We start from the raw sequence: 27272 nt of genomic DNA, 5'->3' as shown, positions 1-27272 counted from the left end.
CCTGGGGCTGGTCGGGGGCCAACCCCCTGCTGGGCACTTCCCGGCCTTAAAGGGGAGAGAGAAGGAAGGGGAGGGAGAAAGGGAAGGAGGAGGGAGAAGGGCAAGGGAACGGAAGGAAGAAGGTCCAGAAACGAGAGGAGAGGAAGGCAAGGAGGAATGGGGAAGGAGGGGCGGAGAGGAGGCGGGGCTGGGGCCCCTTGAAAAGCCACGTGCTCTGCCCCGGCCTCCCAGGCCCTTCCCCCGCCTCCTTCCGCTCAGGCAGTTCTCCGTCTCAGCCGTAGGGGGCGCTCCGAGACCGGAGTGTGCATGATGGGAACGCTGGTGGGAAAAGAAGCACGTCCTTCCTCCAGTCTGAAGCTTCCAGCCCCGGCCCCTGCCCCGCGAGTGTGTCTGAAAAACTGGCCCTTCTCCTTTAACGCCGCTAGCATCAGTACCGGCTCCCCGCAACGAAGCGTGTCTGGGAAGTCCGTTGGTTGGCTGAGGAGGAGGAGGACCCCCACGGCCATTAATCCCCTAAATTGGCCAATCCCTGATCGGCATCTCCCTCTGGCGCCCGCCTATTGGGCGGTTCATGTGGCGGGGGGGCTGGAGGCCAATCGGAGGCCCCTTGGGTGGGTGTGCCTTCAGGCCCGGCACGCCCCACGCCCGGAACAGCCGCGGTTGCCATGGACACGGGTGGGCGGCAGGGGGGGAAAAGCCCCGGATGTTGGTGCGGGATTCAACATGGCGGCGGAGGCGGCCGTGGTGGCGGCTCTGACCAGGGCGAGCTGAGGTGTTGCGAGGAGGGGACTGAGCCCCGGGAGGAGCGGCGACCTAGCCGGGGAACAAGGTTAGAGAATCGGGGGGGCGGGGGCGGGGACGGGCGGCCGAGGTGGGGGCGTGGCTCCGGGGGTGGGGGGTGGGGAAGGCAAAGGTCGACACCTGGGTGAAGGGGGCGGGGCCGAGGTACTGGGGAGAGGGGACCCCAGTGTAGCGGTCAAAGGTCAGAACCTGAGAGGGCGGGTCTTAGGATAGTCAGTGGTCACTTTTAAGGGGCTCGGGGCCATTACCTGGTGTGGTGATCGTGGGAATCCGGGAGCAGCCAGGGTCAGGTTCGAGGGGTCAGGGGTAAGGGGTCAGAGAACAGGGAGGGGAGTCAGGCCCCTTCCCCCCTCCACTCCTGGCTTGACCAGAGTGCGGGGAGAGGGGCCTGGCCTCTCTTAACGCCTCCACCGTGGGAAGGGGGGAGGGGTATGTGAGACACACCCCTTGCCCGCAAATGTTGCCCTACTTGATCCGCTCACGTGACCTCTGTGCATCTGCACATGCATGTGGGTGTCTGCACGCACATGTGTGTTTGGACATGTGGGTGTGTGGTGGCGTGTTCGTGGTGTGTGCTGTGCAGCATGCACGTGTGCACGCATGGGTGTGGATGGACGGCCCTCCAGAGAGGCAGCGGCCGGGGGTGTCGGGGACAGACCTTGGTCCTGACCCGGGCTGCCCTGCCAGGGTGACCAGGCTGTGCCTTAACTTCCCGGGGCTCTAAGCAGTCCCAAGAAGGCTTTGATCTGTATGGGGAGAGGGAATTTCCTGGTGCTCAAGAAATCCCAGGTCCAGCCCAATCCCTACTGCTACGGATTTCTGTATTTCTGGGTGTAGCAAGGAATGTAAACTCTTTGTGGGCAGGGAATGGCCTTATGTGTATTTGCACGCCCAGTGCTGAGCACCTTTGTTGAGGTGCTTAATCAGTCTGCTTTGATTTGATCAGTTGGATTGATTAGAGGAGGAAGGAGAGGCGGAGCTGGGCAGGTTCAGTGGGGGCTGGGGGTGGGGACTTGCCAGCTCCTGTAGTGAGCTGGTCGTCTGGCAGCCTGGCGTCTGGGCTGGGCCCTTCACGCTTTGGGCTCTCTGACCCCTTTCTGGAGGGGAAGGAGATTAGCTCTCTTGGAGAGGAAGAGGAATTCCAGGGTACTGGAATGGGTGGGTGTGGCCTGGGGAAGGAGGGTTCAGGGCTGGGCTGGGGTGTTGCTCGGGCAGCAGGGGAGTTTGGCCTTTCTGGGAGGGTGCCTGAGTGTGACCAGGGCTGGGCCGGGGTGGGGAGTATCTGGTGGAGGAGGAGGAAGTGTTGGCCTCCACGAGACCCTGGCTGGTTACTGCCAAGAGCCAGCTGGGAGTGGGGGAGGAAGAGAGGGTTCTGCTGGGCTGAGCCCTGGGGACAGGCAGGTGTAGCTCCAGTCTGGGACCCAGGCTCAAGCTTGCTTTGTAGAAAAGCAGGCGTGTGTACCTCTGGCACTGGGAGGGGGCCGTGGAGGAGAGGGAGAGGGTAGCCTGTGTTCATCATCTCTGGACCCTGGCTAGAGCCTCCCCAGGTACTGTATAGAAATCAGCATCCCTGGGAGCAGCAAGCATGCATTTCTGTGGGACGTTTGTCCCAGGGGTGTGGGTGGGCAAGGTTGGGAAGGGAATCAGCCTAGTCTGTGTCTCTCTGGAGAACTTTATGTCCTGCTAGGGGGTTATGTGTAGTGGAGGGAGGGATTCCTGGCAGTGAGCTATCTGGAGAATTGGGGCTCTATTTGAAGGCCCCTGACTCTGAGGGGGGCCCCTGGGGACTTCTGGAGAGAGCAGCCTGGCTCTCTGGATGCTTTGACACCTCCTCCCAGCATCCCATGGGCTTCAGAGAGAGGATGAGCAGTTCTATTGAAAGGCCCAAAATGACTGCCACTGAGAAGCAGTTAGTGGAGCTGGCTTAGGGTGATTCCTGGGGCCCTCCCCAGCTGCTGCTGCCGCTGGGGGGGCCTGGAGCAGGAAGACCTGCCTGCCCTCTGGGAAGGGGAGGGGGGCTTGAGGCTTGCTGGTAGCATGATGGTTTCTGGTTTTGTTTATTTGGGTTTTTTTTTTTTTGCTAGGCAGTAGGATTAAGTGACTTGCCCAAGGTCACATAGCTAGTAAATGTCAGGTGTCTGAGGCTGGATTTAAACTCAGATCCTCCTGACCCCGGGGCTCTATCCACTGTGCCACCTAGCTGCCCCCGACATGATAGTTTCTTACAGAGGACCTAGGGTCTCAGGCTCCAGGGATCCCACTGAAATGTAGAGAGAAATCTAGATTTCTCATCCTAAACCCTGGAAAATCGCCCTCAGAGGTCCATCTGCAGTTTATCCTTTCCTCTGCTTTGTGACTCAGCCCTGCTCAATACCATGTTAGGGTCTTGGCCCGAGTTAGGTTTAGCTGGCTGTACTGGACACAGAGGACAGAAATGGGGAAGGCCTGGGGTCCCCTCCTAGCCTGGAAGAGCTGGCTTTCTTTGGCTCACTTTCAGATGGGGGCCTAGGCCCAGCAGTGATCAAAAAGGGGCCCCTCCAACTTGAAGAGGTGGCCAGGGGGAACAGAGATCTTTACAAGACCTAGGAGCTTCAGGAGCTGCTTCCAGTCTGCCTGGGGAATGGGGATTTTAGATGGGGACAGAGAAGAGGCTGCCTTCAGGGGCTGCCTAGCTACTGCTCTTCCCTTGCATTTTACAGATGAAACGCCAGCACCCAGAAGTCAAGGAACTTGCTTAATGGGAGTGATAAGAGGTAGGATTTGAACCCAGAGCTGTGGAGTCAAGACTCTTTCCACTAGACAGCAATATGAAATAGGTAGAGGGAAGGCTGGAGCAGCGGGGGCAGGCTTGGCCCCCTGCCAGTTCTCCTTACTAACTCTTTTATCTGTCCAGTGCTTAAAGGGGCTGACATCATGCAGGAAGACTTTGAGGTGGAGGTTTACAAGATGAATGCATGATGCTCCCAAGTGGGGAGAGGAGGCCTTGACCAAGTCCTTCCCTGGCTCGTCTCTCAGGGATCCCATCTGTGCCTTAGTCTGGGGCTCTGGGGCAGCCTGGCCCCTGGGAACTGCTGTGTCCCCTGGGGTCACCCAGCATGTACCCTAGAACCCCCCAACTGCTACAGTGCCCCTCTCAGGCCCCCACTGTTGTTGTTCTAAGTCAGGTCCAATTCTTTGTGCCCTGTGGACCGTGGGGTTTTCTTGGCAGAGATACTGGAGTGGTTTGCAATTTCCTTCTCCAGTTTTATGCAGGGGTTAAGTGACTTGCCCAGGGTCACACAGCCAGTAAGTGTCTCAGGTCAGATTTGAACAGTACAACTGTACTTTCCATACCATATAGTGAACCCAGTGCACCCGGCCACCCAACTTGCAGGTCTTTTTGACTGCAGGCCAGGTGCTCTATCCACTGGGTCGCATAGCCAGGCACCTATGGTCACACCCATTTTGCTGGCGCTGTCCTGTATTTCCCTCTCCATTTCCACTGCTGCTTCCCATCCCCCACCTAGGGGTGTCCCCGGCCAGCCGGTATTCCCATTACCCCAGCTGTGGTGTGTGGTCATTACGGAGCTGGCCAGCAGGAAGCTGTCTCCTGTATATGTTGGTGGGGGGGGGAGGAAATGGGACCTTTTCCCACTTCCCATTCGAGGCTAGTCCCAGGCTGGACTCATTGACTGTCCCTGTCCTTTGACCGCCCCAGCTGGTTTCTGAATTAGAGGAATCACGGCTGCCCTTCCAAAATCTCAGAGAGGAGTCAGACAGAGCCAGCTCTCCAGGGGGAGGCAGCTCTTTGCCTCGGGCTCTGCTGCCCAGCTGGCTGGAGGAGGCCTTGGGCTCTGAGGGGCAGAGGGCCTGTCAGGCCTCCAGTTTGGACACCAGCTAGCTCCTCTTTCCCCTGGAGCCCCCTCAACACAGATAGGTTGTTCATCATTAGATATTCTGACCACCTAGTCTTTGCCTTGAGTTGTACTTTCTATGCCATAGTGAATCCCGGTGCCCCCTGCCCCCCCCAACATACCCATGTAAAAGAGCAGGTACCCGAGAGCCCTTGGCCTCTCCAGTGAGTGGCGCCTGGCGATGGGGCCCTTGCAGGCTGGGTCGGAAGGCCCGGCCCAGCTGCCTTCTCAGGTGACACTTGCAGTAGCTTTGGCCTCCTGGTCCATGTCCCCTTCTCCCCGATGTGGGAAGCTGCCGGCTGGGTCTGCTCCCACCTGGGCCCTTCTGCCCCAGAGCAAGTTCACTGACAGGGAGTGGGGAATAGAGCTGAGTCTGCCCCCCAATCTGAGACCCCTCCTTGGGAGAGGCCAGCAAGGCTTCACACCTCAGTTTCTTCATCTGTAAAATGAGATCATTCTGTTCACATTATTTCCCAGAGTTGTTTATTGTAAGGAATGCTAGGAGAGCGTTCTCCTGAGCGCCCTAGAAACAGTTTTTTGTGCCCTACCCCCCCCATCTCCTCACCTCTGGGGTACCTTTCTCCTCCCTCCCCCTCCCCCCCACCAGTTCTCCTAGCTAGTCTCTTGCCCTGCAGCTGATCCCCAATGGCCCTCCTCTGAGATCCCCTCCTTCTGGGAGCACTTCCTTGTTGGCCAGCTGTGATTTCAGGCTGGGCTTTGCTGAGGTTGCCAGGTGATAACTCTGGACTTGCGCCAATGTAGGCCCCAAGCCTACAGCTCCTAGGAGCCCACAGTACCAGTCATGTCCCTGCCCCGGAGACCACTGAGGCTTGTCAGGTGGGAGCAGGGCCCAGCAGCGGCAGCTTGCTCAGACTAGCCCTGGGGCTGTTCTTAATAGGGGGGAAAGTGTGAGGTGGGGCTGGGGAGTATGAAGGTTGAAGAGGAGAGTGGGGACCAAATCATGGTGGTGAAGGGGGTTGAATTTGACTGGAACAGTGAGGAGTTATGGGAGGTTGGTGTGCCAAGACGGGGTGGTAGGAATTGCGGGCTTCCCCCTCAGGTGTATGTGTGTCTCTGTATCTCTGTGACTCTGTGTGTTTGAGTGCGTGCGCACATGTGTGCATGAGCATACATGTGTCCTCTCACAAGCTAGGCTGCTGTGGAGCGCTTCTTTACATGTTGAGGTCTCTGGGCCGTGTTCCTGCTGCCCTGCCCCCCCCCTTCCCCAAGCTGGAGGTATCTCAGGATCAGAGGGGCCCCAGCACTTGGTTGCATGAAGCCTCAGGACTTTGCGCCAGGCCTCCCTTCAGACGTTCCCCTGGGGTCAAGTCACTCTCCCGTCTGTTATGTTCAGTCTTCACTCCCTAGTCGCTGAGCCCCTGAGAGCCCCTTAAAAAGGTCAGGTGGGGATGGATTCTGTGCAGTAATACTCTGGGCTTCCCTCCCTCCCCCATGCTCTGATGGGGGAGAGGGAGAGGAGAAGAGGCTATAATTTCCCTGAATTATGTCAAGAGCTAATTAAAGGTTTTCCTCAGCTAATCAACTTGTAGTTTAATTAGCAACAAACGGGGATTACCCACCCAAGAATAAAGCCTCTTCACTGACAAAAATGTCATGTCCTTGGTCCAGGGGCTTTCCACAAAGCAGGAGCTGGGAGCTGGGCCTTTCATGGGACACGTCTGGTGTTCTCATCATCCTCCCAGGTGCTGTGGTGGCTGTGGGAGGAGGGCTGGGGAGAGGTCTGTTTGCACATGGGCTGGAGACTCGGGACTCAGGGCTTCCTGAGGGGGATGGGATGAGGGAGCCATCCCTGCTCTGAGGGGCTGACATCGGGGAGGAGCCTGAGAGGCCGGTACCAGTGCGTCCCCCATTCCTCACATACCTTTGCTGACCTCAGGGCCCAAAGTAGAGGACCTGGCCAGCCCAGCAAGTGGAGACCGCCGTCCATCACTTTCCTCTGCCAAATGAACTGTGCCCCCAAGGCCGCCCTGGTAGCCCGCAGCTCCTGCTGAGCCCCAGGGAAGCCTGACACCACTACCTCATAAGCCCTGGCTTTTCCATGTGTGTCTCTTGCCTTCCATCTCCCTGCTTTAAGCTTGACTGACCCTGTTCTCCACTCCAGCAGCCTATGTGATCCTCCCTCAGATCTAGAAAATGTTGCCCTGAGCCTTGGGCAGGGCAGTCACTTCTGTCTCCCAGCCTCAGTCTCCTCATCTGTAAAATAGGGATAATTGTCATCTCTACCTCCCAGGCTTGTATGGCTCAAACAAGATAATGTGTATCAGTACTTTGTATGTATGAAAAGGCTCTGTAGTTAGCTGTCATTATGCCTGATAAGATTTACTGGAACCTCCCAGAACTCTGCAGCCAGCCTCTTTGTCCCCTGGCTGCCCCCAGGCTACCTCTGGACACGGCCCCCTGCCTTCCCCTTCATATCTTCTGTCCTGCCACTCCCCAGGTTCTTCCCTGTCACTCACCGCTCTAGAGGATCTCTTGTAGCCACCCCTGCCAGCCCCTTCTCTCTGTGTGCAGGGGCTGCCCTTCTCCAGCCCCTTCTCTGACCACCATGCTCCTCTTCTAGCCTCAGGTGGACTCCTCCGCTTCAGTCTCTCAGTGTTCACCAGCCTGGGCCCTGCTGCTACCCATGCTTGGTGGGCGGCCATCTCCTGGGGGCCCTGCTCCCAGCCATGCCCTGCAGCCCTTTGCTGGTGCCCTCCCCTGGGGAAGGACTTGTATTTCAGATTAATTTAATACTCACCTGGTGGTTACCACTCCACCCTCGATAGAATGTGAGCCTCCTGAGAGCAGGAACTGTTTCATTTTTGCCTTTGTGAGTCCCCAGGGCTTAAAGGCACAGTGCCTAGTGGAGCTTAATAAATGCACATTGGACTGACTTGTTGGTGCTGCCTTAAAGAGGAGGAAACAAAGCCCTTTAATTTATGTGGCTCTTACAGGGCCACAGGCCTGACTTACGTGGAGACTGGGCCAGAGTCTGTGTCCTGGCCCCTCCCCCTGCTTGTCCCTCTGGGACACAGCCTCACTTGTGTGGAGCTGGAGTGTGGCTGTGCTGGCAGAATGGGCCCGCGTGGCTCTGCTTTCCCTCTCCTCTCTTCTTTTTCTTCTCTTTTTCTCCCTCTCTCCTTCTCTCCCTCCTGCTCGTTCTGTCTCTCTTCTTCTCTCCCTCTCCCTCTTTCTCTCTCTTCTTTTTCTTCTCTTTTTCTCCCTCTCTCCTTCTCTCCCTCCTGTTCGTTCTGTCTCTCTTCTTTTCTCTCTCTCCCTCTCCCTCTTTCTCTCTCCCTCTCTTTTTTCTTTCTCTCTCTCTCTCCCTCCTCCTCTTTTTGTCTCTCTCCTTTCTGTCTCTCTTCTTTTCTCTCTTTCTTACCACTCTCCCCCCCAATTGAACAAGTTCGATTCTCTGGAAAAGAAACAACATGAACACAGATAAGAACAAATAGACACAAAGGAATTTCCCGGGGTAGGGGAGGGAACTGGAGTCAGGAAAACCTGTGTTGGAATCCAGCCTCAGATGCTTTGGAAATGTGTCACCCTAGGTAAGTCACTTCACATCGTGAAATTTCTTCATGTGTAAAATGAGGATCGGTGAAGATCAAATAAGATACAGTGTGTAAAGTACCACTTGGCACAGAGCCTGGCACACAGTAGGCACTTAATGCATGTTGCCTTCTTTCTTCCCTTCCTCCCTCTGTGGGAGCCCTTGAACTGAGCTGGGGCCGTTCCTGGGCCAGTGAAGGCAGCTCTTCGTGGTTAATTAGGTTCAGGGACAGGTGCATTTGTTTCCCACCACCGCCCCTTTCCTGTTTCAGCACAGGAGACTGGACAGGATAAACCCTGATCTCCAACCTAGGAGGGTTTCCCCAATTCTCTGGGCTAGAAAGAATCTTTATGGAGCATTCTTCAGGCCAAAGCCTAGTGATGAGGGAGCTTTGGAATTCATCGCGTGCAGGAACCCCGACTTTGCTTTTGGAGCCCTTCCTCCCAGGCCAGAAGCCCGCTCCTGGGCACTGCTCACGCTGACGAAGAGGCTCCTGGTCTGAGAGCATCCTCTGGTGTCCTCGAGATCATTGGCTGGCCTGCAGTGCCTCTCTCCTTCCCAGCTCCTGGCTGCTGAGTAGGGACTTCCACCTACGTTTGCTCCTCCTTCTGCCGTTGCTTGCTAGCCTTTCAGACTTTCCACGCCCTCTTTGTTTTTGTTTTTGTTTTTTTGGCTAGGCATGGGGGTTAAGTGACTTGCCCAGGGTCACACAGCTAGTGTGTGTTATATGTCTGAGGCCGGATTTGAACTCAGTTCTTCCTGACTCCAGGGCCGGTGCTCTATCCACTGCGCCACCCAGCTGCCCCCTCCACGCCCTCTTTCTTCCTTCCTTCTGCCTCAGCTCCACTCAGAGATTGGCTTTCCTCTGTGACAGTGGCTGCCTTTTACCTGTCATTTCACAAACTCAGAAATCTCTTGATCAGACCGGAATATTCTACTGTTGCACACTTTGCTGTTCTTCACAAAACTCCCTTGGTTGTATCCCAGGCCATCACCTCGCCATGGGCTGCTCTCTCCCCTTTCCCCATCTTGACCCCTTGATGAACCAGTTCCACCCTGCACTGTTCTGCTCTTTGATGCCTTGGCCCCAGTCCTGCTGCCATGCACACCTTGCCAGCCTGCAGCCTCCTCCTGCCGTCCTTCCTGGAGCTGAGCGTGCTCATGTGCTGCTGAACAAAGCTGGAGGAATTTGGGGTCCACTCCAGAAGGGAGTTCCTGATCTCCCCTCGGCAGGCCTCAGTGCAGTCCGGGGAGCGCTGTCTTCCTCCCTCACTGTTGGGCCGTCCTGCTCCCCACGTTAGGCTCTGTGCCTTGTTGTCTCTCTTCCAGTCCTGAGAGGTGCCCCCCTCGCCCTTTCTGCTGAAAAGAAGAAAAAGCTCTCCCTCCTCATACACAGTGTTCAGATAGCTTCTCCCACTGTGTCCCCCGTCACTCAGGGCTCTGATGGCCGGGGATTCTCCATGCCAAGGCCAGGATCCCATGCTCTCTGTGTTCATCACCCCTCTGCTCCTTGTCATCGCCAGTCTGTCCCCCTCTGCTGGCTCCCTCTCCGCAGCTGCAAACATGCCTGTGTGATCATTCCACCCCACTTTCTGTCTTCCTTTATCTCTAATCCCCTCATGGCTCAACTCGTTGAAAAATTCTGCGGCTGGTGCTTCCATGGCCTCCCCCTCACTCTCTTGCAAACGCTTTGTACTCCACCTTCAGCCATCATCGTTCAACAGAAATTGCCCTCTCCAAAGCCACCAGTGATGGCCTCCCTGCCCAGTGCAATGGTCTTTGCTCAGGGCTTTCATCCTTCTTGACCTCGCCGAGACCTTGGAAACTGGAGCACCTTCTCCTCATGGAGACTTTCTTCTGCCTGGGTTTTCAGGACTCCCCTCCCCCCCCACCCTCCTCTTTCTGTCTCTCTGCCAGTTCTCTTTCTATCTCTCTGACTGACCGCTCCTTCTCAGTCCCCTTTGCTGCATCTTCATCCAGTCCCCTGCCTGTCGGTGTCCATAAGGCTCTGGCCTGGGCCCTCATCCCTTCTCCCTCTCTCTGCTGTTGTTATTCTGAGTCCTTCTATCTCAAAGACTGCTGATGACATCAGGAGGGTCATATGGCTTGACTTTGGGGTGAATTGGATTGAAGCGAGGCAGGGCTGTGCAGAGTTATCAGCCTCACCTTACCTCCATTGCCTTTGACGTATCTGACGCTGGATGTCCTGTCACCATCTTGAATTCATTATGCTCCCCCACCCCCATCCTGTCCCAGTCCTCCCCTGTCACTGCGGAGGCACCGCCGCCATCCTGGTCCCCCAAGACTACACTCCTGGCGTTGTCCTTGACTTCTTTCTCTCACCCTATGCACTGTCCACTGCTAACCATTGTCATCTCTATCTTCGATACCTCCAGTTTCTTCCCTCCCCTCATGCAGCCACCCGCTTATCGCCTCTGGAATGGACTCAGCACTAGTGGTCTAACTGGTCTCCCCACTCCAGCCCCTCCTCCACTCCATTGCCAAGGTGGTTTTTCAGAATCCTTGTCTGACCATGTCACCCCTCTGCTCCAGGTACCGCAGGGGCTCCCATCCGCTTGGGGTTATTTGGCATAACTTGGGCCCTTCCTGCCTTTCTGGTCTTCTTACACTTGACTATTTTTTTTTTAAGGATTTAAATAGCACTTTAATATTTGCAAAATGCTTTACAAATATCAACTCATTTTATTCTCACAGCCACCCTAGGACTGAATACTATTGTTTTTTTTTTAATTTTATTAATTTATTTTGATTTATCAATAATCACTTCCACATGCTTTTGAGTTTAACATTTTTCTCCCCTTCCTCCCCACCACCCTCCCCAAGACAGCACACAATCTGATATATGCTATACACTTACACTTCTATTAAACATGTTTTCACACTATTGAAGTTGTAAGTAAAAATTAAAGCCAATAGGAGGAACCATCAGAAAGAAGAAACAAAACTCAACAGAAGAGAAAAAAAAATGATAGCGATTCAACTTCCACAGTTTTTTCTTTGGATGTAGACAGCATTTTCCATCCTGAGGCCTCTGGAGATGTCTTAGATCCTTGTATTGCTGGGAAGGGTTAAGTCTATCAGTATTAGTCATCGCACAATGTGGCTGTTACTGTGTACAGTGTTCTCCTGGTTCTGCTCACTTCACTCGGCATCAGACCATACAAGTCTTTCTGAATTTTTCTGAAGTCAGCCTCTTCATCATTTCTCATAGCACATTAGCATTCCATTACCTTCATATACCACAGCTTGCTCAGCCGTTCCCCAGTTGATGGGCAGCCTCTCAATTTCTTACACTTGACTCTTGTCCACTTACCACCCAGTCCAGATGCTGCGGGTGTCACCCACTCCCCCTCCCCTTGTTGGCTGCCTGAGGTCGCTGGCTGCCACAGGAGTCTTCTTCTCCCTTCTGCTCTGGGTGTACTTTGTATTACCTACTTATTTACCCCGTTCTCTCCTACATTTGTTGTTGTTCAGTCACGTCTGACTCACCATGACCCCATTTGGAGTTTTCTTGGCAAAGATATCGGAGTGGTTTGCCATTTCCTTCTCCAGCTGATTTGACAGATGAGGAAACCGAGACAAACAAGGTGAAGTGACTTGGCCAGGGTCACCCAGCTACAAAGTGTCTGAGGTCAAATTTGAACTCGGGTCTTCCCGCCTCTAGGCCCGGCACTATCCACTGGGCCGCCTAGCTAGCTGCCCATTAGGATGTGTGCATCTTGAGGGAAGGGATTTTTGCCTTCCTTTCTAACTCCAGCCCTTAACATAGTGCCTGACACATGGTAAGCATTTAAGAAATACTTGCAGACTGCCTGACTGGACTTCTGGCCTTCAGCCAGCTTTTCTTACAACTGGAGGGATTCAGGGAGTGGTCTTTTCCCCCAGCTGTGAGGGGTGGCTCTGAGACCTTGATATTCCATCTCCCACAGACCCTGCCCCTACCTACTGGGGGTCGTGAGGGGCAAGGGTCAGGCTGAGGAAGTTAGTGACGTGCATTTTCGTTGTGTCAGCCTGCGGGGAGGAAGGGCAGAGGGCTTCCACTTTCTCAGTGGCCTTCGCCTTCATCTCTTCTCCCTCAGCATGTCTTCTCAGGCCCTTAGAGATCTGGGGTGGGAAATGCCTCAGTGTCCGTGAGGTCTGCTGCTGGGTGAGTCAGGCTGGAAGAAGAAGATGGGGAGTCTTGATGACTGTGTGGAGGTGGAGTGCATCCCTCCATGCCTTTCATCTTGGGATCTCTAAGCACCAGGTAGTGTCAGAGTCACTAACCCTCCTGGGATCCAGCTTTAGGCTGGCTGTGATATGGTAGAGGTATGAAATGGGGGCTCCCTGGAGGCAAACATGGCATCCCTCCCATGGCAGCCCTCCCTTTGCCTCAGGCCAGGCCCTTGTCTCACCTTCCCCACAGGCCACTTGTCCTCTAGCCTGTATCTCACGCGTCAGTTTGTTTGAAGCAGAGCCATCTCATTGGCCATCCAGCCGGACCTCCCTTCCTGCCTAGCCCTCTGGTTCTGTACCTTTCTAACTGTCAGGACACTCCCTCTGCCCCCACCCCCTCACACATAAATACTCTGTCTCTCTGTCTGTCTGCCTCTCTCAACACAGGCTGCCCTGCCTCTTTAGCCCTCTTCCCCCTCCCAGCAATAAAAAGGAAGCTGGCTAGGGGTCGCCTTCTCTGTCTTTGCCCCAGCCAGGACCAGCCGCCCTTCTGGGCAGCAGCAAACAGCAGGGAATCTGACTCGGGCCATGGATCGCTTGGGGCCCCTCCCCAGCCCCCGCCTCCCCATGGCAGCTGAGGTTGAATCCCTGCCAAGGGGGCAGGCCCTGAGGAGGGAAACTGGGGGAGTGAGCGGGAGCTGGGCCGCTTGGAGCAGGGTCAGCCAGCCAGAGCAGGGCTCAGATGCTGACATGCCAGGAGAGTGGAGCTGACTCCCTCTGACCCCTGAGCCCACCCTGCCTGGGATTGCTCCTCTCTGAACTCCCCACTCAGGTCCAGCCTTGTTTGGACTGGAAACAAGAAAGCCTGAGGAAGAGGGAGGTGGAGGTGAGCCAGAGAGAGAGGGGTGGGGCCTGAGGGACAGAGATGGTGCCTGCCCTCGTGAGGGAGGGTGGGGAGGAAGGCAGGACCTCTCAGTGCCTTGTGGGTGCTGTCTGCTTGGGGGTCTGGGTGCTGCTGGTCCTTTGTGGGAAGGTGCTAGCTTTGTTTCCCTTTGTTCCTTGAGGGAGGAGGGAAGTAGGTGGCGAGGAGAAGGGCCTATTTATTGGGGCAGGGGGGAGGGGGGACCTTATTTTTACTTTTCCTCATCTTTCACTAGAATGAATGAAGTTTATCTGATCTCTCTCCTCACATACTAGTGGGAATCAGAGCCTTGGCCTCCTGCTGAGACTCTGAGAAAAGTCTCCTTTGTGCTGGGCCGCCACTGGGGAGTGATGGCTCGGCACCCTCTCTGTATCTACCCCCAGCTGCTCCTGGATGGAGTTCCAGGCCTTCCTTCCTGCCACCCGAGGCCTCCCTAGCAATCCCCCAGTTCTCTGTGTTTGCTTTGGATCTCTGCTATTACCAGGATCATGATTGGAGGCAGTTTATTATTGGGCAGGAAAAGTAGGGCTGGCTCAGGCTGATGGGAGTCCTCCAGGCTGGCTGTCCCCTTTCACGTGTCTCCAGACCTCCACTTGGGCCTGAGTTTGGAAAGTGGTGTAGGTGTAGGTGTGGGTGGGTGTGTGGGTGTGGAGGGGACTGGGATGGGGCAGTCAGTCACCAGAAGGAAGTTCAGGAGAGTTGGGTGACATGGTCCTAGCCCCAGACAGGAGCCTCCTGACCTGTAAGAGGGCTCCAGTGTCTTTGGGGACATTTGTAACTGGGCCTGACTTCTTGTTTACCTCCAGGATAGAGGAGGGAAGCCCTTTGTGTTTAGGGAAGGGCAGGGGGAAGGGGAAAGAGGGTGGTCCAGCAGCTTTCCTCTCCTATCCTCGTCTGTCCTTCATTATTACTAATGATACTAATGGGCTGAGGAAAGAGTCACTACCTACGATGACTGGGCTACAAGGCCTGTATTAGAGCAAAGAAAACCTCAGATAGATCTAGGTCTGGGCTCAGTTCAGCCCCTCAAAAAGGGTCTGCTCCCTTCCTCTTAGGACTAACCCTCATTTTTCTCTGCCCCCGTGGCTTCCCTTAAAGGGGGAGGCTCAGTAATCACGTATCAGAGCTAAAAGACACTTTGAGGGGTCATCTGGTCCAGTCCTCTCTCTCAGTGTTGGGAGGATGACAGGAGGATTGGATGTTTAACTCAGAGAAGAGAAGACTCAGGAGGGCCATTTTCACTATGTTCAAATATTTGAAGCATTGTCATGTGGTAGGAGATTGTCCTTGGCCTGCTTGTCCCTGAACGACAGGAGCCAGTGAAGTTACAAAGAAGCCTGCTTCGTCTCCGTCTGGGGAAAGAACTACATCCCAATGGAAGTGCTCCAGGAATGGCAGTCCTGGAGGCCTTCCTGTGTTCATCTATAGCTTGCCTTAGACCCTGGCAGGTCTCCTCCAGCTCCAAGATTCTCAGGGGACTTGTCTAAGCTCCCTAAGCTGGGACGCAGGACAACCCTAGACCCTGTTGCAATTTATCCCAATGAATGGGTGAACAGCTAATCCCAGAGAGAGGGAAAATGGGTGAAACTCACCTCCTCAGCCCAGCCCAGCAGTGTGTGCTGTGTCCTACCCCCAAAGAAGAGGGCGGCGGGCGCGTCCTCCAGGCTCCTCACCAGGTCGCTAGTACTGGGTGTGGCTTCTAAGAGCACGTGTTTATCCATGTACTTTGGCCACTTACCTCGGGTAACATTGAGAGATGCCCAGTTTCTTGGAGAAAGTCGTCCTCCTATACTCTGCCCTAGTCCAAGCACGTCTGAGCATTGTGTGGTGGGGTGGGCGCCACAGCTTCCTAAAAACCCTGATATCCTGGAGAGTGCCCCTCCTGAGGAGGGCCCCTCGGATGCGATGGGGGATGCAATGGAGGAGCCGTTGGAGGGATTGGGGGCCATCAGGCTCCGAGAGAAGGATGGCAGGGCAGCACTGTTTTCAGGTGTTTGTGGAAGAGGGCCAGGGTTTGTTCCTGGGGAGTCAGTCTAAGGCTTGGCGTGGCTGGCTCGGGAGGTGGTGGCCCTGAAGACTCCCCGACGGCGGGCAAGCAGAGGCTGTGGGGCCGCTTGTCCCAGAAATGATCGTGGGGATTCCTCTGGGCTCTAGGTTGGGCTTCCGGCTCAGCCAGACTGTGGCCTGCCACCTATTCCTGTATGGCCGTAAGCTGAGGGTGGCTTTTATACTTTGAAGCAAAGCGTTCAAAACCATTCTTAGCTTGTAGGCTGTACGAAAACAAGCGGCAGGCCGGATCTGGTCCTTGGGCCATAGTGGACCTGGCCCTGATGTCCCATGGGCCTCCTGGGCCAAAGGTGGACATCTCGCAGGATAACCTCTCACCTTCCCGAGGCACTGTCAGCCCAGTGGAGGGAAAAAATGGGGAGCTTTTGTTTGGGGGGGTGTGCTGCATCTTCCTCATGACCACAACTGGTCAAGTCCCAGTTCTGGCTACTGACCATTGCCCCACCTAGTAAGGAGTCCCTGGTTCCTCTGGAGAGGCCACACTTAGTCTGGGGTCGGAAAAGCTGGATTCGAATCCTAGCTCTCCTGGGCGCTTAATGGTCTTGGGCAAGACCTTTCCCCCTCCCGAGCCTCATGGAGTTGTTGTGCAGAAATTTGTAAATTTGTAAGTCTGGGTTCTCTAGAAACATCAGGTATCATTATGAACTTGTTGCCAGTGTTTAGATGGGGTCCAGATAGAAATGGCGGTGGGACAATCCACCAGCCTACTATCAGTCTCTCCTGTTTGATATTCTATTGAATATGTGGATAAAATAATTCCTTATTGTGATTGACGAAAAATATAAGGTTAGGAGCCCAGAGTTGAGGGTCAGGGAGAGCGTCCTAGGATCAGCCCCCGTGACAGACAGACAGACAGTGGGGGTGACAGGCGCGTAGTGCATCTCCCTGGTTCAGTCTCTGTGTGTTCCATGTAACTTGGGGGACCTGAATAGTTGGCCTGGTGATGACCACTTAAAACATCCTTCTTTGTTTTTTGTGAATTGATGAGCCATCGTGGGCAGTGGGACAATTTGTTGGCTGAGGTCTCCAGAATACTTTTGAGATCTGAGATGGATGTCACTGCACAGCTTTTCAAAAGTCAGTGACAGAAGATAGAAGCAGGAGCAGCCAGTGAAGTGAGCCCAGGAGCCCAGAGCAGAGGGTCAGAGGGCCAGAGGGCGGCCTGTGTGGAGCTCAGCGTGAGAAAGCTGAGGGCGGCAAAGAGGGAGAGGTGGATGAAGGGGTGGGCCTGAAGCTCCTGCTGGACTGGGCAGAGAGAGCTGGTGATGCCAAGAACGCTTCCTTTGGTGGGGGGAGGTGCTCTTTGGATCAAAACAAAAAAGGCTAATAGGAATCTGCCATCAAGGGTTTATTGGGCTGTCATGACTGGGCCCCCAGGCCAGCAGAACTCCATCCCGGGGTCCTGAAAGGTCTGGCAGTTGCAGGTCACCGCTGGGCCCCTGCCACTGACCTTGGAGGGATCATGGAGGGTCAGGGGAGTGCCATGGCACTGCCATAGCACAGACATCTCCAGTTTTCCACAGTGAGAAGAAAGTAGAATCTGCAGACTGGAGGCCAGTGATCTTACCTTTGTTACTGACCAAATTCTACAGCTTCTTAAGAAGGTAGTGACCATAGAGGACCAACATTACACACTTCGTCCAGGACAGGACAGGCTCTGGTTACCCCGGCTCCTCCTTTGCCCGCCTGGCCGTGTTGGTGGATCCAGGGGGTTCTTGCAGGTGCAGCCTCCCCCGGGGGCCCGTCAGGCTACTGACAGTCTCTCCTGCTGTGCTTGTGGACACTGGAGAGATGGGACTAGACAGGAATGCAGTGAGTGCATTTGGACTCTCAGAGGGTCATGCGTGGTTTCAGTTGGCCTAGAAGGAGCTCTCCCATGGAGGTCTCCAAGGATCTGGGCAGAGCCCTGGGCTTTTTTGGTGTTTTTGTGAGTGATGTGATTAAGGAATAGGTGGTGTGCCTGTGAAGTTCACAGGTCACCGAAGCCTCAGAGCATTTAAGATTGAAAATGATCGGGATGACCGCTGCTGATGTTTTTTGGGCCAAATCGAGTGAGAGAGATTGAATAGGGATGAATGTCAGTGTTCACACTTGGGCTTAAAGAAACCAGCCTCAGAAGTGTAAAATGGACGTTGATCTGAAAATGTCCAGGGGGCTTTAGTTAGCTGTAGCTGAATGTGAAGTCACAGCAAGAGGAGGCTTGGTGGTGCCCAGGCCCCCACAGGAGAACACGTGGGGCAGCGTGCACCGCCATGTTCGGGGAAGCCCCTCAAAGTTACACCACGCAGAGGTCATTGGAGGGAACTAAGGATGCTCAGCCTGGACAAGGGAAGAATCCATGGGGCACAAGAACTCCTCAGGGCTTTGAAGGGCTGTCAGCTGTGAGGCAGTTAGATTCATTCTGCTGTGTGCAGAGAGACAGGCAGACAAGCTTGCTGCTGAGCAGAGCTTCCTCAGGAGCTCGCGGGTTCCTCCTCAATGGAGGTCCCCATGTGTCAGCTGACAGTCATCTGTCTTACAAAGTGTAGTGAGATGACTTGGACCAGATGGCCTTCCCGCTGGGAGATGGAGACAAACTTTTGGAGGCCAGCTATGCCCTGGGTACCTCCTAGATGCGAAAGGCCTTGTGCCTTGTGCATCCTGAGGAGACTGAGCAGGAGTAGCCCTGGCCTGTGCCCCCAAACCCCTAATTGGGAGACCCCAACTGACTCCCCCAACCCAGGGCCACCTTGGGTAGAGATTGGAGCTGGGGGAAGGGCCATAGTGGGCCTTGAGGAGGTAGAGAGAGACTCCAGCTGGGCCCCAGAAGGCCAGGAAGGACCCCTGCCCATCCAGCCGTCTCCCTGCCCTTGGGCATAGAGAGCCTGGGACAGTTTTCCTCTCAGGAAGTGTTCTCAGACTTCTTGTCCGGGCTTCCTGTTTCCTGGGAGCACTACCCCAGGGGAGCCTGCCCAGGGTGGGGAACCTGTGGCCTCGAGGCCACATGAGGCCTTCTAGGTCCTCAAGTGTGCCGCCCTTTGACTGAATCCAAACTTGGAGACCACAGGTTGCCTGCCCCTGCTCTGGAAGCTCCAACCGTTCTAGGTGGGATGGAAAAGCCTCCTCCTTGCACTTCTCCTGCCCTTCTGCCCCGTACTTTCAGGCTCCTGCTTTTATAGGGCCCTTCCTCCCTCTTGTTTGTGTTAGGGGCCTGGCCCTCACTGCTGATAAGGCCTGCTGGCTGGGGACTTTTGGGGGAAGGGCCCTCAGAGACCCGTAGCTGGTATGGGAAGGGTGGGAGCTGACTTTCCTGGACTCAGGCTGGGAATACACAAGCCAGAGTGACAGCTGTCCCAGAATCCCATCCCAGGTGGCATTGATCTCTTTTGACAGGAGTAAGGTCTTGATCTTCCTATAAAGTGGCCTTGGGCTGCCAAGAGCCTTGTCGTCTAGAGGAGCTGGGGTGCGTATCAGGATCTTAGAGCTGAGACAGGCTCCAGATCAGCAGGTGGGAGCCTGGAGGCCCGGGGCGGGGGGGGGGTGGAGACACTCTGGAGTGATAGGGAGCTCTCTGTTCCTTTAAGCTGAGGGTTTGGTCGCCAGGGGGGTCCTATCTGGAAACCCCAGGAGGGCTCTTGGGACCCAGAGGTCTAGGAGCAGCCTGGAGGCTGAGGCGTGGTGCCTTTGGGTGGGTGTCTGAGGTCAGTGCACTAGGGTATGGGGATGAGGCTTCTGTAAATATACTCCACCCACGCAGTTCCTCTGTTTGTGTCCATCTGTCCAGCTGCAGACGGGAGGGGGCACTAGGACAAATATCCGGAGGTGTGGCTCCCCCAGTGACAGTGGGGGGCTCGCTCTCCCTCCGATGGGGCCGAGAAGGGGAAGGGAAGAAAGGGGAGCGGAACTGCCTGGCAGGAGGTAGATAAGTTGGCAGGCTGGGCCCCCTTGGCACTGTGTTTATTTGGAACTTTCACTGGCTGGCCTGAGCAGGGAGTGCCCAGCCAGACCCCAGGAGTACGCTGAGGCTAGCCACGTGATGTCCCCGCCAAGCCTTTCTGCCTGCCCGCTTTCCCCCACATGTGCCTTCCCCAGGACAAACTGGTGTTCTCTTTACCATCCTCCCCTTGCCTGGCCCTTATTTCCATCCCTAGGGACATGGGCTCAGCCACAGTGACAGTCATGGCAAAATGCTTTGAGAACTCTTTTCTGGGGACTGAGGGGGCTGACTGTAGCCACAAGGCCTACAGGGGACTGATGGCTGGGCCTCAGAACAGAAGGGGAGGGAGGTTCGGTCAGGGCTGGGAAGAAAGTCTGTGGCCCTCTCCTGGGGGCTGTGCCATCCCTGCCCACCGACCCCCCCCCCCAGCTCACTGACCAGTCAGGACAGGCCAGCTCTTAGTCCTTCCTTCCCTGGGCCTAGCCTGCCCCACCCCCCAGCGGCTCCCACAGCCAAACCGGTTCTCCAGGATGTTGCTGCTGCTGGGGGCCTGCATTGGGCACGGACTGGCAGGAGTCTGGGATCAGTGGCAGGGACTGAGAGAGGCCCGGGCTGGGCCACAGGAGAGGGCCACTGCTCTGCCTGGGACCTGACAGCAGCACAGACATGTGGACGTCCACGGGCACACACACCTGTGCACACGTGCACCAACATGGGTGGACTGCATCCCAGGCAGGCACATGGGTGCTCGGAGGCTGGCGAAGATGCGGCCCCAGCTGCCCTTAAAAGGAGGCATGTGAGGGGGAAGGCACTCAGGCTGCCTCTCCCCCCAGGGTGGGCTTGGGGGCACTGGTGGGTCCTCGTCTGGGTGTCCAGCCCAGCTCAAGTGTTCCTTCCCCTTCCCACTCTGACTCTTGACACTTGCCTGAGGTTCTCACATCGTAGGGTGGGGTGGGCTGGGGTGCAGCTTAATGATGGCTCAGCCAGGACCCTTCGGGCTCCTCATCTATAAAATGGAGCTAGGCAAGCCCTGCCTCTGGCCCTGACCCCTGTGATGTCTCCAATAAGAGACAGTCAAGGGCTTTGAAAGGGAGGCTTGGCCTTGACCTCGTGAGGATGGGGCTATGCTGTCCAGCCTCTCCTGGAGGAAGCACCCCAGTGATTCTCCCTCCCTTGCCCACAGGCCTGGTAGCTGGGACACGGTGACGACAGCCTGCACACCATGTTTGGGGAAGAAGAAGAAGAGGCTGGAGATCTCAGCCCCATCCAACTTCGAGCACCGCGTGCACACGGGCTTTGACCAGCAGGAGCAGAAGTTCACAGGGCTGCCTCGGCAGTGGCAGGGGCTCATCGAGGAGTCGGCCCGGCGGCCCAAACCCCTCATTGACCCTGCCTGCATCACCGCCATCCAGCACGGGGCCCCTAAGGTAGGCGTGTGCCCTGGCTCCCCTATGCCCCTGCTGGGCCCAGCCCAGCCCCCCAACTCTGGTGACCACAAAGGAGGGGCCCCTGATCTGTCAATACCGTGCCCACCAGTCGTTGGAACTAACAGGTTCCCCCCGTCCCCTAACACCAACTCTGGTAGCTTGTAATGGGAGCCCCTGCCCCGAATCTCAGGCCTTCGTGGATGACGTGTGCCTTCCTGTGGGCAGGCTTGTCTGAAGGAAAGGGCACTCACAGGATTGGGGATTCCCCTCTGAGCTTCAGTTTACTGTCTGTAAATGGGATGGTCCCAGTCTTGGTTCTGTCTGCTCCAGGCTCTTTATAATCCTTGAAATATATTTGAGGTCATAGTTATCATCCCAACCCTGGTGCTCTGTTAGGAGCAGATGAGGAGGTCCATTTCAGAGATGAGCCCACTGAGGAGGGTGAATGACTTGTCTGTGGCCATACAGCCAGTGATGTTGGGGGCAGACTTTGAACCCAGGTCTTCTCTACTGGGGCCCAGCCCTTCAGCTACCATCCCTGCTGCTCTCCTCCCTTTGCCCTTCCTCCCATCCCTTAAAATCAGCCCCCAGGGACTCAACGGGGGAGAAAATGGCCGGCACCAGGATGAAGTTGAGCTCTGCCCAGGAGGTCAGAGCTGGCCCGCCCTGGAGGCCACACCCCTCCCCTCCTCCCTCCCCCGGGCCTGGGAGCCTTTCCCAGGGTGCTACTGGTCCTGACCAACCAGTTCTGTCAGGTTCAGTGGTTCTCTTCCTGGGCCGGCCCTGCCCCAGCCTCAGGCCCGCGTGGTGAGCCAAGTTCTTGCCACTAAATGTGTCTGTCCATGTCTCTGGGGCCTTGGTTATGCAGCCCAGCCCAGTGGATGTCCCTGGTGTAGACCCTCTGAACGTCCATTCCCCTCCATGCTGTGAGCCTTCCACTGCCATCTCAGGCCCCTCCTCGGAAGCTGCTCCTCACCCTGCCCCCCATCATCATGTGGCTGAAATCAGAGGGTGAATGTCTGCCTGCTCCAGGCAGGGAGACCCCTCAGCCAGGCCCTGATCCTCACCCAGCTGCTCCCTGTAACTGGGGGCCTTTGGAAGCTCGGGTGCCCACTGCCCCCCCCCACAGAGACAGGAAGCAGGGAGGAAGGGGAGGAAGAGGGCGATGGACACAGTGAATCCCAAGGGTCCAATAATCCTGCAGCACAGACCTGGAACTGCCTGAGGTCCCCTCCAGGCTGCGGGTGGGCGGGCAGTGGTCCTGCTTCTGCAGGGGCTCTGGGGAGACCCTTTGGGCGCTGCTTTCCCTGCCAAGTGTACCCATTTCTCAGAGGGCCATGTCATTGCCATGTGACATCTCATTCTCCGTTTCTGTGTTGTCTCTGTGCACACGCGTATTCCATTGTGTCACTTCCCATGTTGGATGCACGCTCCTCTCCTACCACCTCCTCCACGTCCTGACCCTTCCTGCTGGCGAACCCTAAGACCATCGTTCGGGGGAGCAAGGGCTCAAAGGATGGGGCCCTCACGCTGCTGTTGGATGAGTTTGAGAATATGTCCGTGATCCGCTCCAACTCCCTTCGGCGGGATAGCCCTCCCCCGCCCCTGCTGGGTCCTCCAGCGCCACACCATGCCCCACCTCACCAAGAGAACGGGCTAGCTGACGCCCAGGGGACCGGGGCTCGTGCCTGGGCCCAGGAGAAGGGACACCCGGAGTCTGGGGGCAGGGGTCCCGCAGAGGGTCGGAGTCGAGCAGCTGGGCGCAGGGACCATGGTGGCAGCGGCGAGGCTAAGCGGGACGGGACGGAGAAGAGGCCCAAGTCATCAGGGGAGGGAACTCCGGGCCACCCAGGGAGCCCCCAGCCACCCCGGGACAAACGACCCCTGTCGGGGCCTGACGTCCGGACCCCACGGCCCCCAGGTCCAGGAGGTGGGGTGAAGTCATCGGCCGGAAGGCCGTTTAACACGTACCCGCGTGCTGACTCGGACCACCCCCCAAGGGGCACAGGGCCCCAGGTAACCAAGGCAGCCCCTCTCTCCACAACTCCCACTGCCCATTCCCTCTGCAGTGTCTTCCAAAATCTCCCCACCCCGAATGAGAGGCGCTGCTGTTGCCTCCAGCGTCCCTGTTCCATCCCTTCCCTTCCCCTCCTTCATCTCTCATCTGTTTGTTCACCATCAGCCAGGGAGTCTGGGGCCCAGAGGACTCCCTTCCACTGCTCCAGGGTTGGAGGGCTTGGGGGAGCTCTCTGCTGACCTGGCACCTCTCTCTTTTTCGTTTTAGGGAGAGCCCCATAATCCTGCCCCTAATGGTCCTTCTGCAGGAGGCCTCCCTCCACACTCCTCCTCCAAGCCGCTGCCCCGTGCTGCCCGGGGCCCAGAGCCTGCCCCCACCCCGGGTACCCTGAGCCCCCACGCTTCAGAACCCCAGCTGGCCTCTCGTGTGCTCCCCCCTCCTTCAGCCCAGCCGGCCATACCCCCATCTGGACCCCGCTCTCCCCAGAGGGAACCCCAGAGGGTATCCCATGAACAGTTCCGAGCTGCATTGCAGCTTGTGGTGGACCCGGGCGATCCCCGGTCCTACCTGGACAACTTCATCAAGATCGGTGAGGGTTCCACAGGCATTGTGTGTATCGCCACGGTCCGAAGCAGTGGCAAGCTGGTCGCTGTGAAGAAGATGGACCTTCGGAAACAGCAGCGGCGAGAGCTGCTCTTCAATGAGGTGGGCAATTATCAGGATGAGGGAGGGCCCCCGGGGGGAGGCACCCATGGAGACTGAATCTGGGCCCCTCCAGGTGGCATTGGGGCCCTCCCCAGTCAGGTGCCCTCCAGGCTTGCCTGGCTTCCAGGCCCTTCTGGACTCCGGGCCTACTGCTCGGCCCCTCCCTCCATCCTCTTGTCACACAGAGCCCCAGGCCTTCATTCTCTCTGGACATATACCAGCCTTGTGCCCGCTGGCCTCTCCAAGGCAGGCCATGGCTGTCCCTGATGGGGCCTGGAGCAGATGAGACAGTGTTGGGGAGCAGGTGGGCCCCATTTCTCCCATTCCCCCGAGCCCCCTGACCAGGGTCCCTTGGGTCCCCTCCCGCCCTCTCTCCCAGGTGGTCATTATGCGCGATTACCAGCACGAGAACGTGGTAGAGATGTACAACAGCTACCTGGTTGGGGACGAGCTCTGGGTGGTCATGGAGTTCCTGGAAGGGGGAGCCCTCACGGACATTGTTACTCACACCAGGTATTGTGGGGCCAGGGCTGCCCTGCTTCAGCACCCCCAGCCTTTCCCCTTCCTCTGGGGTGGGGGGGCTCCTGAGGCTGGGCATGGCCTGCCCCTCAGGCAGGGGTCTCAATGTTTTCTCCAGGATGAATGAGGAGCAGATTGCCGCTGTGTGCCTCGCTGTCCTGAAGGCTCTGTCTGTGCTCCATGCCCAGGGCGTGATCCACCGGGACATCAAAAGTGACTCTATCCTGCTGGCCCATGATGGGCGGGTATGCCAGGGGCATGTCGAGAGGCTGAGAAAGCCCCCTCCCCAGTAGCCAGACCGTTTGTCAGTGCCCTCAGTACATGTCATGGCCCAGGGGAGTCCCAGGGGCTGGGGAGGGAGGAGTCCTGAAAAGATCACCAACCCATTGTGGATTCTTTGGGCAAATCCAGGGGTCTAGACTTACAGCCTAGAACAAGGACAGTGGGTCCTTCCCTTTGGCCCTGTGGAAGGGGGCGGGTTCCTGGTGGGCTCTTTGGAGACAGCATGGTGTGCTTAATTGGGTTTGAAGCCAGGAAAATCTGGGCTCAAATCTCACTTGAGCACCAGGTGCCCCAGATCTGAGCCTCAGTCTCCTCATCTGTGAAATGGTGACAAGGACACATGTCCCTGCAGTGTGTGCCAGGGACTTTGTGACCCTCCCGTCCAGCCACGACTCTGCCAGGAGCTGCCTCTTGGCTTCCTCTGACTCTCCTCCTCGGTCCGTTCCTCCCCACAGGTGAAGCTCTCTGACTTCGGCTTCTGTGCCCAGGTGAACAAGGAGGTGCCTAGGAGGAAGTCCCTGGTGGGCACTCCCTACTGGATGGCCCCTGAGCTCATCTCCCGTCTGCCTTATGGGCCCGAGGTGAGGGCTGAGACAGCCCCTGGGACTCCTCATCCCCGCACACGGCTTGTGAGCCCCGCCTGTGCCCAGCCACTGTGGTCCTTAGCGAAGGGAGGAAGCAGCCTGTTTAGGCACAGGACCATCCTGGATCCTTCCACACAAGGGGATGACCCAGGCCTGGACACCGGGAGGCTGAAGGAGCTCCAGGATGTGGGAGGAGGGCCCTGTGTGGAATGGGGTTGGGGGCTGGGCCAGAGGAGAAAGAACAGGTCAGTCTGTCTCCACATCCCGCTGAGGCCTGGCGCCCTGCCCCTTGGCCAAAGCATCTGTCTTCCCTTCTCCCTAGGTGGACATATGGTCCCTGGGAGTGATGGTCATTGAGATGGTGGATGGAGAGCCCCCGTATTTCAATGAGCCGCCCTTGAAAGCCATGAAGATGATCCGGGACAATCTTCCCCCTAAGCTCAAAAACCTGCACAAGGTGAGTGCCCTGGGCCGACATTCCTCCCCCAGGAGAGAGATGCCTTTGGGGATACAGCTAGAAATAGCAGCCTCCCCGGGAATGGAGAGAGACAGGTGGACAGACAGACGCTGAGGAGGGGGCAGGGGGTGCAGCCCTGAGGAGGGACAGAAAGCAGAGCCGCGTGGGCCCAGGCCCTGGCGTCCTGCCCACTGTCTCCCCCGACCTTGCAGGTTTCCCCTTCCCTGAAGGGCTTCCTGGATCGCCTGCTGGTGCGGGACCCAGCACAGAGAGCCACAGCCAGTGAACTGTTGAAGCACCCCTTCCTGGGCAAGGCAGGCCCCCCCGGCCAGCATCGTCCCCCTCATGCGCCAAAATCGCATGAGATGAGACTGGACTGCCCCTGGCCCTTCCCCTGACCAAAGAAGCACCTCAGAGGGAGCTGCCTCCAGCCTGGGAGAGGGACTCGTCCACACCTCAAGCAGGGGAGAGGATCAAGGGGTGACCCCCCCCCCGGCACGCCTCCTGGCAGGTGGACTCTAACTGGATGGGCTTGGGCCTGGTCGTTCCATGGCTCCTTCAGACCCTTCTGGGGAACTCAGCTACGGAGCTTAAGTTTTGATTTTTGGGGAGCAAGGGCAGCAAGGGTCTCCTTTTGGGGTGGAGACCCCACCTCCGCCTCTGCCTCGATTCAGGGGCTGTTTGGCTTGACACTGGAAATCTGCAGGCCAGGAGAGCCTCCCCCGGCCCAGGCAGAGAGGTTCTGGGGCTCCTGGGAGCTAACCCTGCGGGAAAGGGCTGTTTGGGGTGGACAGAAGAGCCACTCAGCCCTCAGCTCGTGGCAGTGTCTTCCGTGCGTGGGCTGTCTCTGTCAAGAGCGTGTGTTTCTTGGGTCACCTGTGTTGTGTGTCTGTACATGTTTGCAACAGATGCTTGGACTTTGCCTGCCTCTGGGGCTTTTGTGTGTGTGCATGTCTGGCTGGCTGGTGTGAATGTATGTTGACATACTAAGTGTGTGGAAACCTGTTTCCTTTTCCCACCTCCAAGCCAGTTGGGAGGCCGATGGGGAATGCCTGAATTCGACTGCATCTGCCTGCCTCTCCCTCTGCTGATGTCTGATGACGGGCAGCTTCGGGGAGCCTTTCTCCTCTGGTCTCTGCTGAGAATACTACTGTGCTCCTATGGGACCCTCTTTTTAAAAAAAAAAAAAAGCTATTTATATTGTCATTTCATAACACACTCTTGGCCCTGGGCCCCATAAAGGGGTCCTCGCTGCAGGCCTGGAACCCCAGTTAGTTTTACAATTAAAATGTTTTCCTGCATTTCTGAGAAAAGTTGTAGCTGAGTGTGGGTGTCTGGGATGGGGCTGTGGGCCAAAGGGAAGGAATGTTGGAAACAAATCATTATCTTGTCTCTCCTTTGTGCCCCCTCCCCCCAGTGTAGCCAGGTGGGATCACCCTGAGATGAAGATGTGCAGTTGGTGGGGAAGGGGGGGAGGTTGGCCAGCTTCAGGAGCCCTGGCCCCAGGGCCTTGGGATGGTTTCCAGGAGGTCTCAGATGAGATCTGAGCTAACTATACCAGTCCTCTAAGGAGTGCAGTTGACATGACCTGGCCTCAAGATGGAGCAGTTTAGCAAAGAGGTGCCTAGTTCTTTAAGCCCATTCTTCCCAGTCTGAACCCTACAGTACCTTGGGGCCCCAACTTTACTCGTCCTTTGGCTCCGTGAGCTTGTAGGCTGACCAATGACCAGTGTGGGAGCAGGGGTTCTCTTTCCAGCTCAGTTCCTGGTGGTGCTGAGAGACACAAAGCCGCACGTCGTTAAGGAAGCCAGCGGCAGAACCATCCACCCCCTTTGGAGGTCGAGCGGTTCGGCTGGAGCCCATAGCTTGGTGTCCAAGCCAGGATGGATACAAACCCACATCTAGAGAGAGCTCTTCCCACTAGGCGATGCCCCTCATTCTCCTTGGTTGGGG

At 56.7% G+C, this 27272-nt stretch overlaps 1 protein-coding gene across 1 annotated transcript; it reads left to right on the top strand.

Moving 5' to 3' along the window:
* The first annotated feature begins 650 nt into the window (after positions 1-650).
* PAK4 (p21 (RAC1) activated kinase 4) lies at positions 651-26632 on the top strand. The gene is given in 10 exon segments (XM_020978256.2): positions 651-829; positions 20512-20755; positions 22241-22771; positions 23040-23477; positions 23857-23990; positions 24115-24241; positions 24734-24859; positions 25185-25319; positions 25532-25639; positions 25641-26632. Coding segments are annotated over 10 exon segments (2055 nt in total). The 5' UTR covers positions 651-665; the 3' UTR covers positions 25689-26632.
* Positions 26633-27272: the final 640 nt, after the last annotated feature.

Source organism: Phascolarctos cinereus, unplaced genomic scaffold (assembly GCF_003287225.1).
Source record: "Phascolarctos cinereus isolate Bilbo 61053 unplaced genomic scaffold, phaCin_HiC Scaffold_726;HRSCAF=1367, whole genome shotgun sequence".
NCBI lineage: Eukaryota > Metazoa > Chordata > Mammalia > Diprotodontia > Phascolarctidae > Phascolarctos > Phascolarctos cinereus.
The sequence above is the reverse complement of the archived record's forward strand: the minus strand, read 5'-3'. Positions and strand labels throughout refer to the sequence as shown.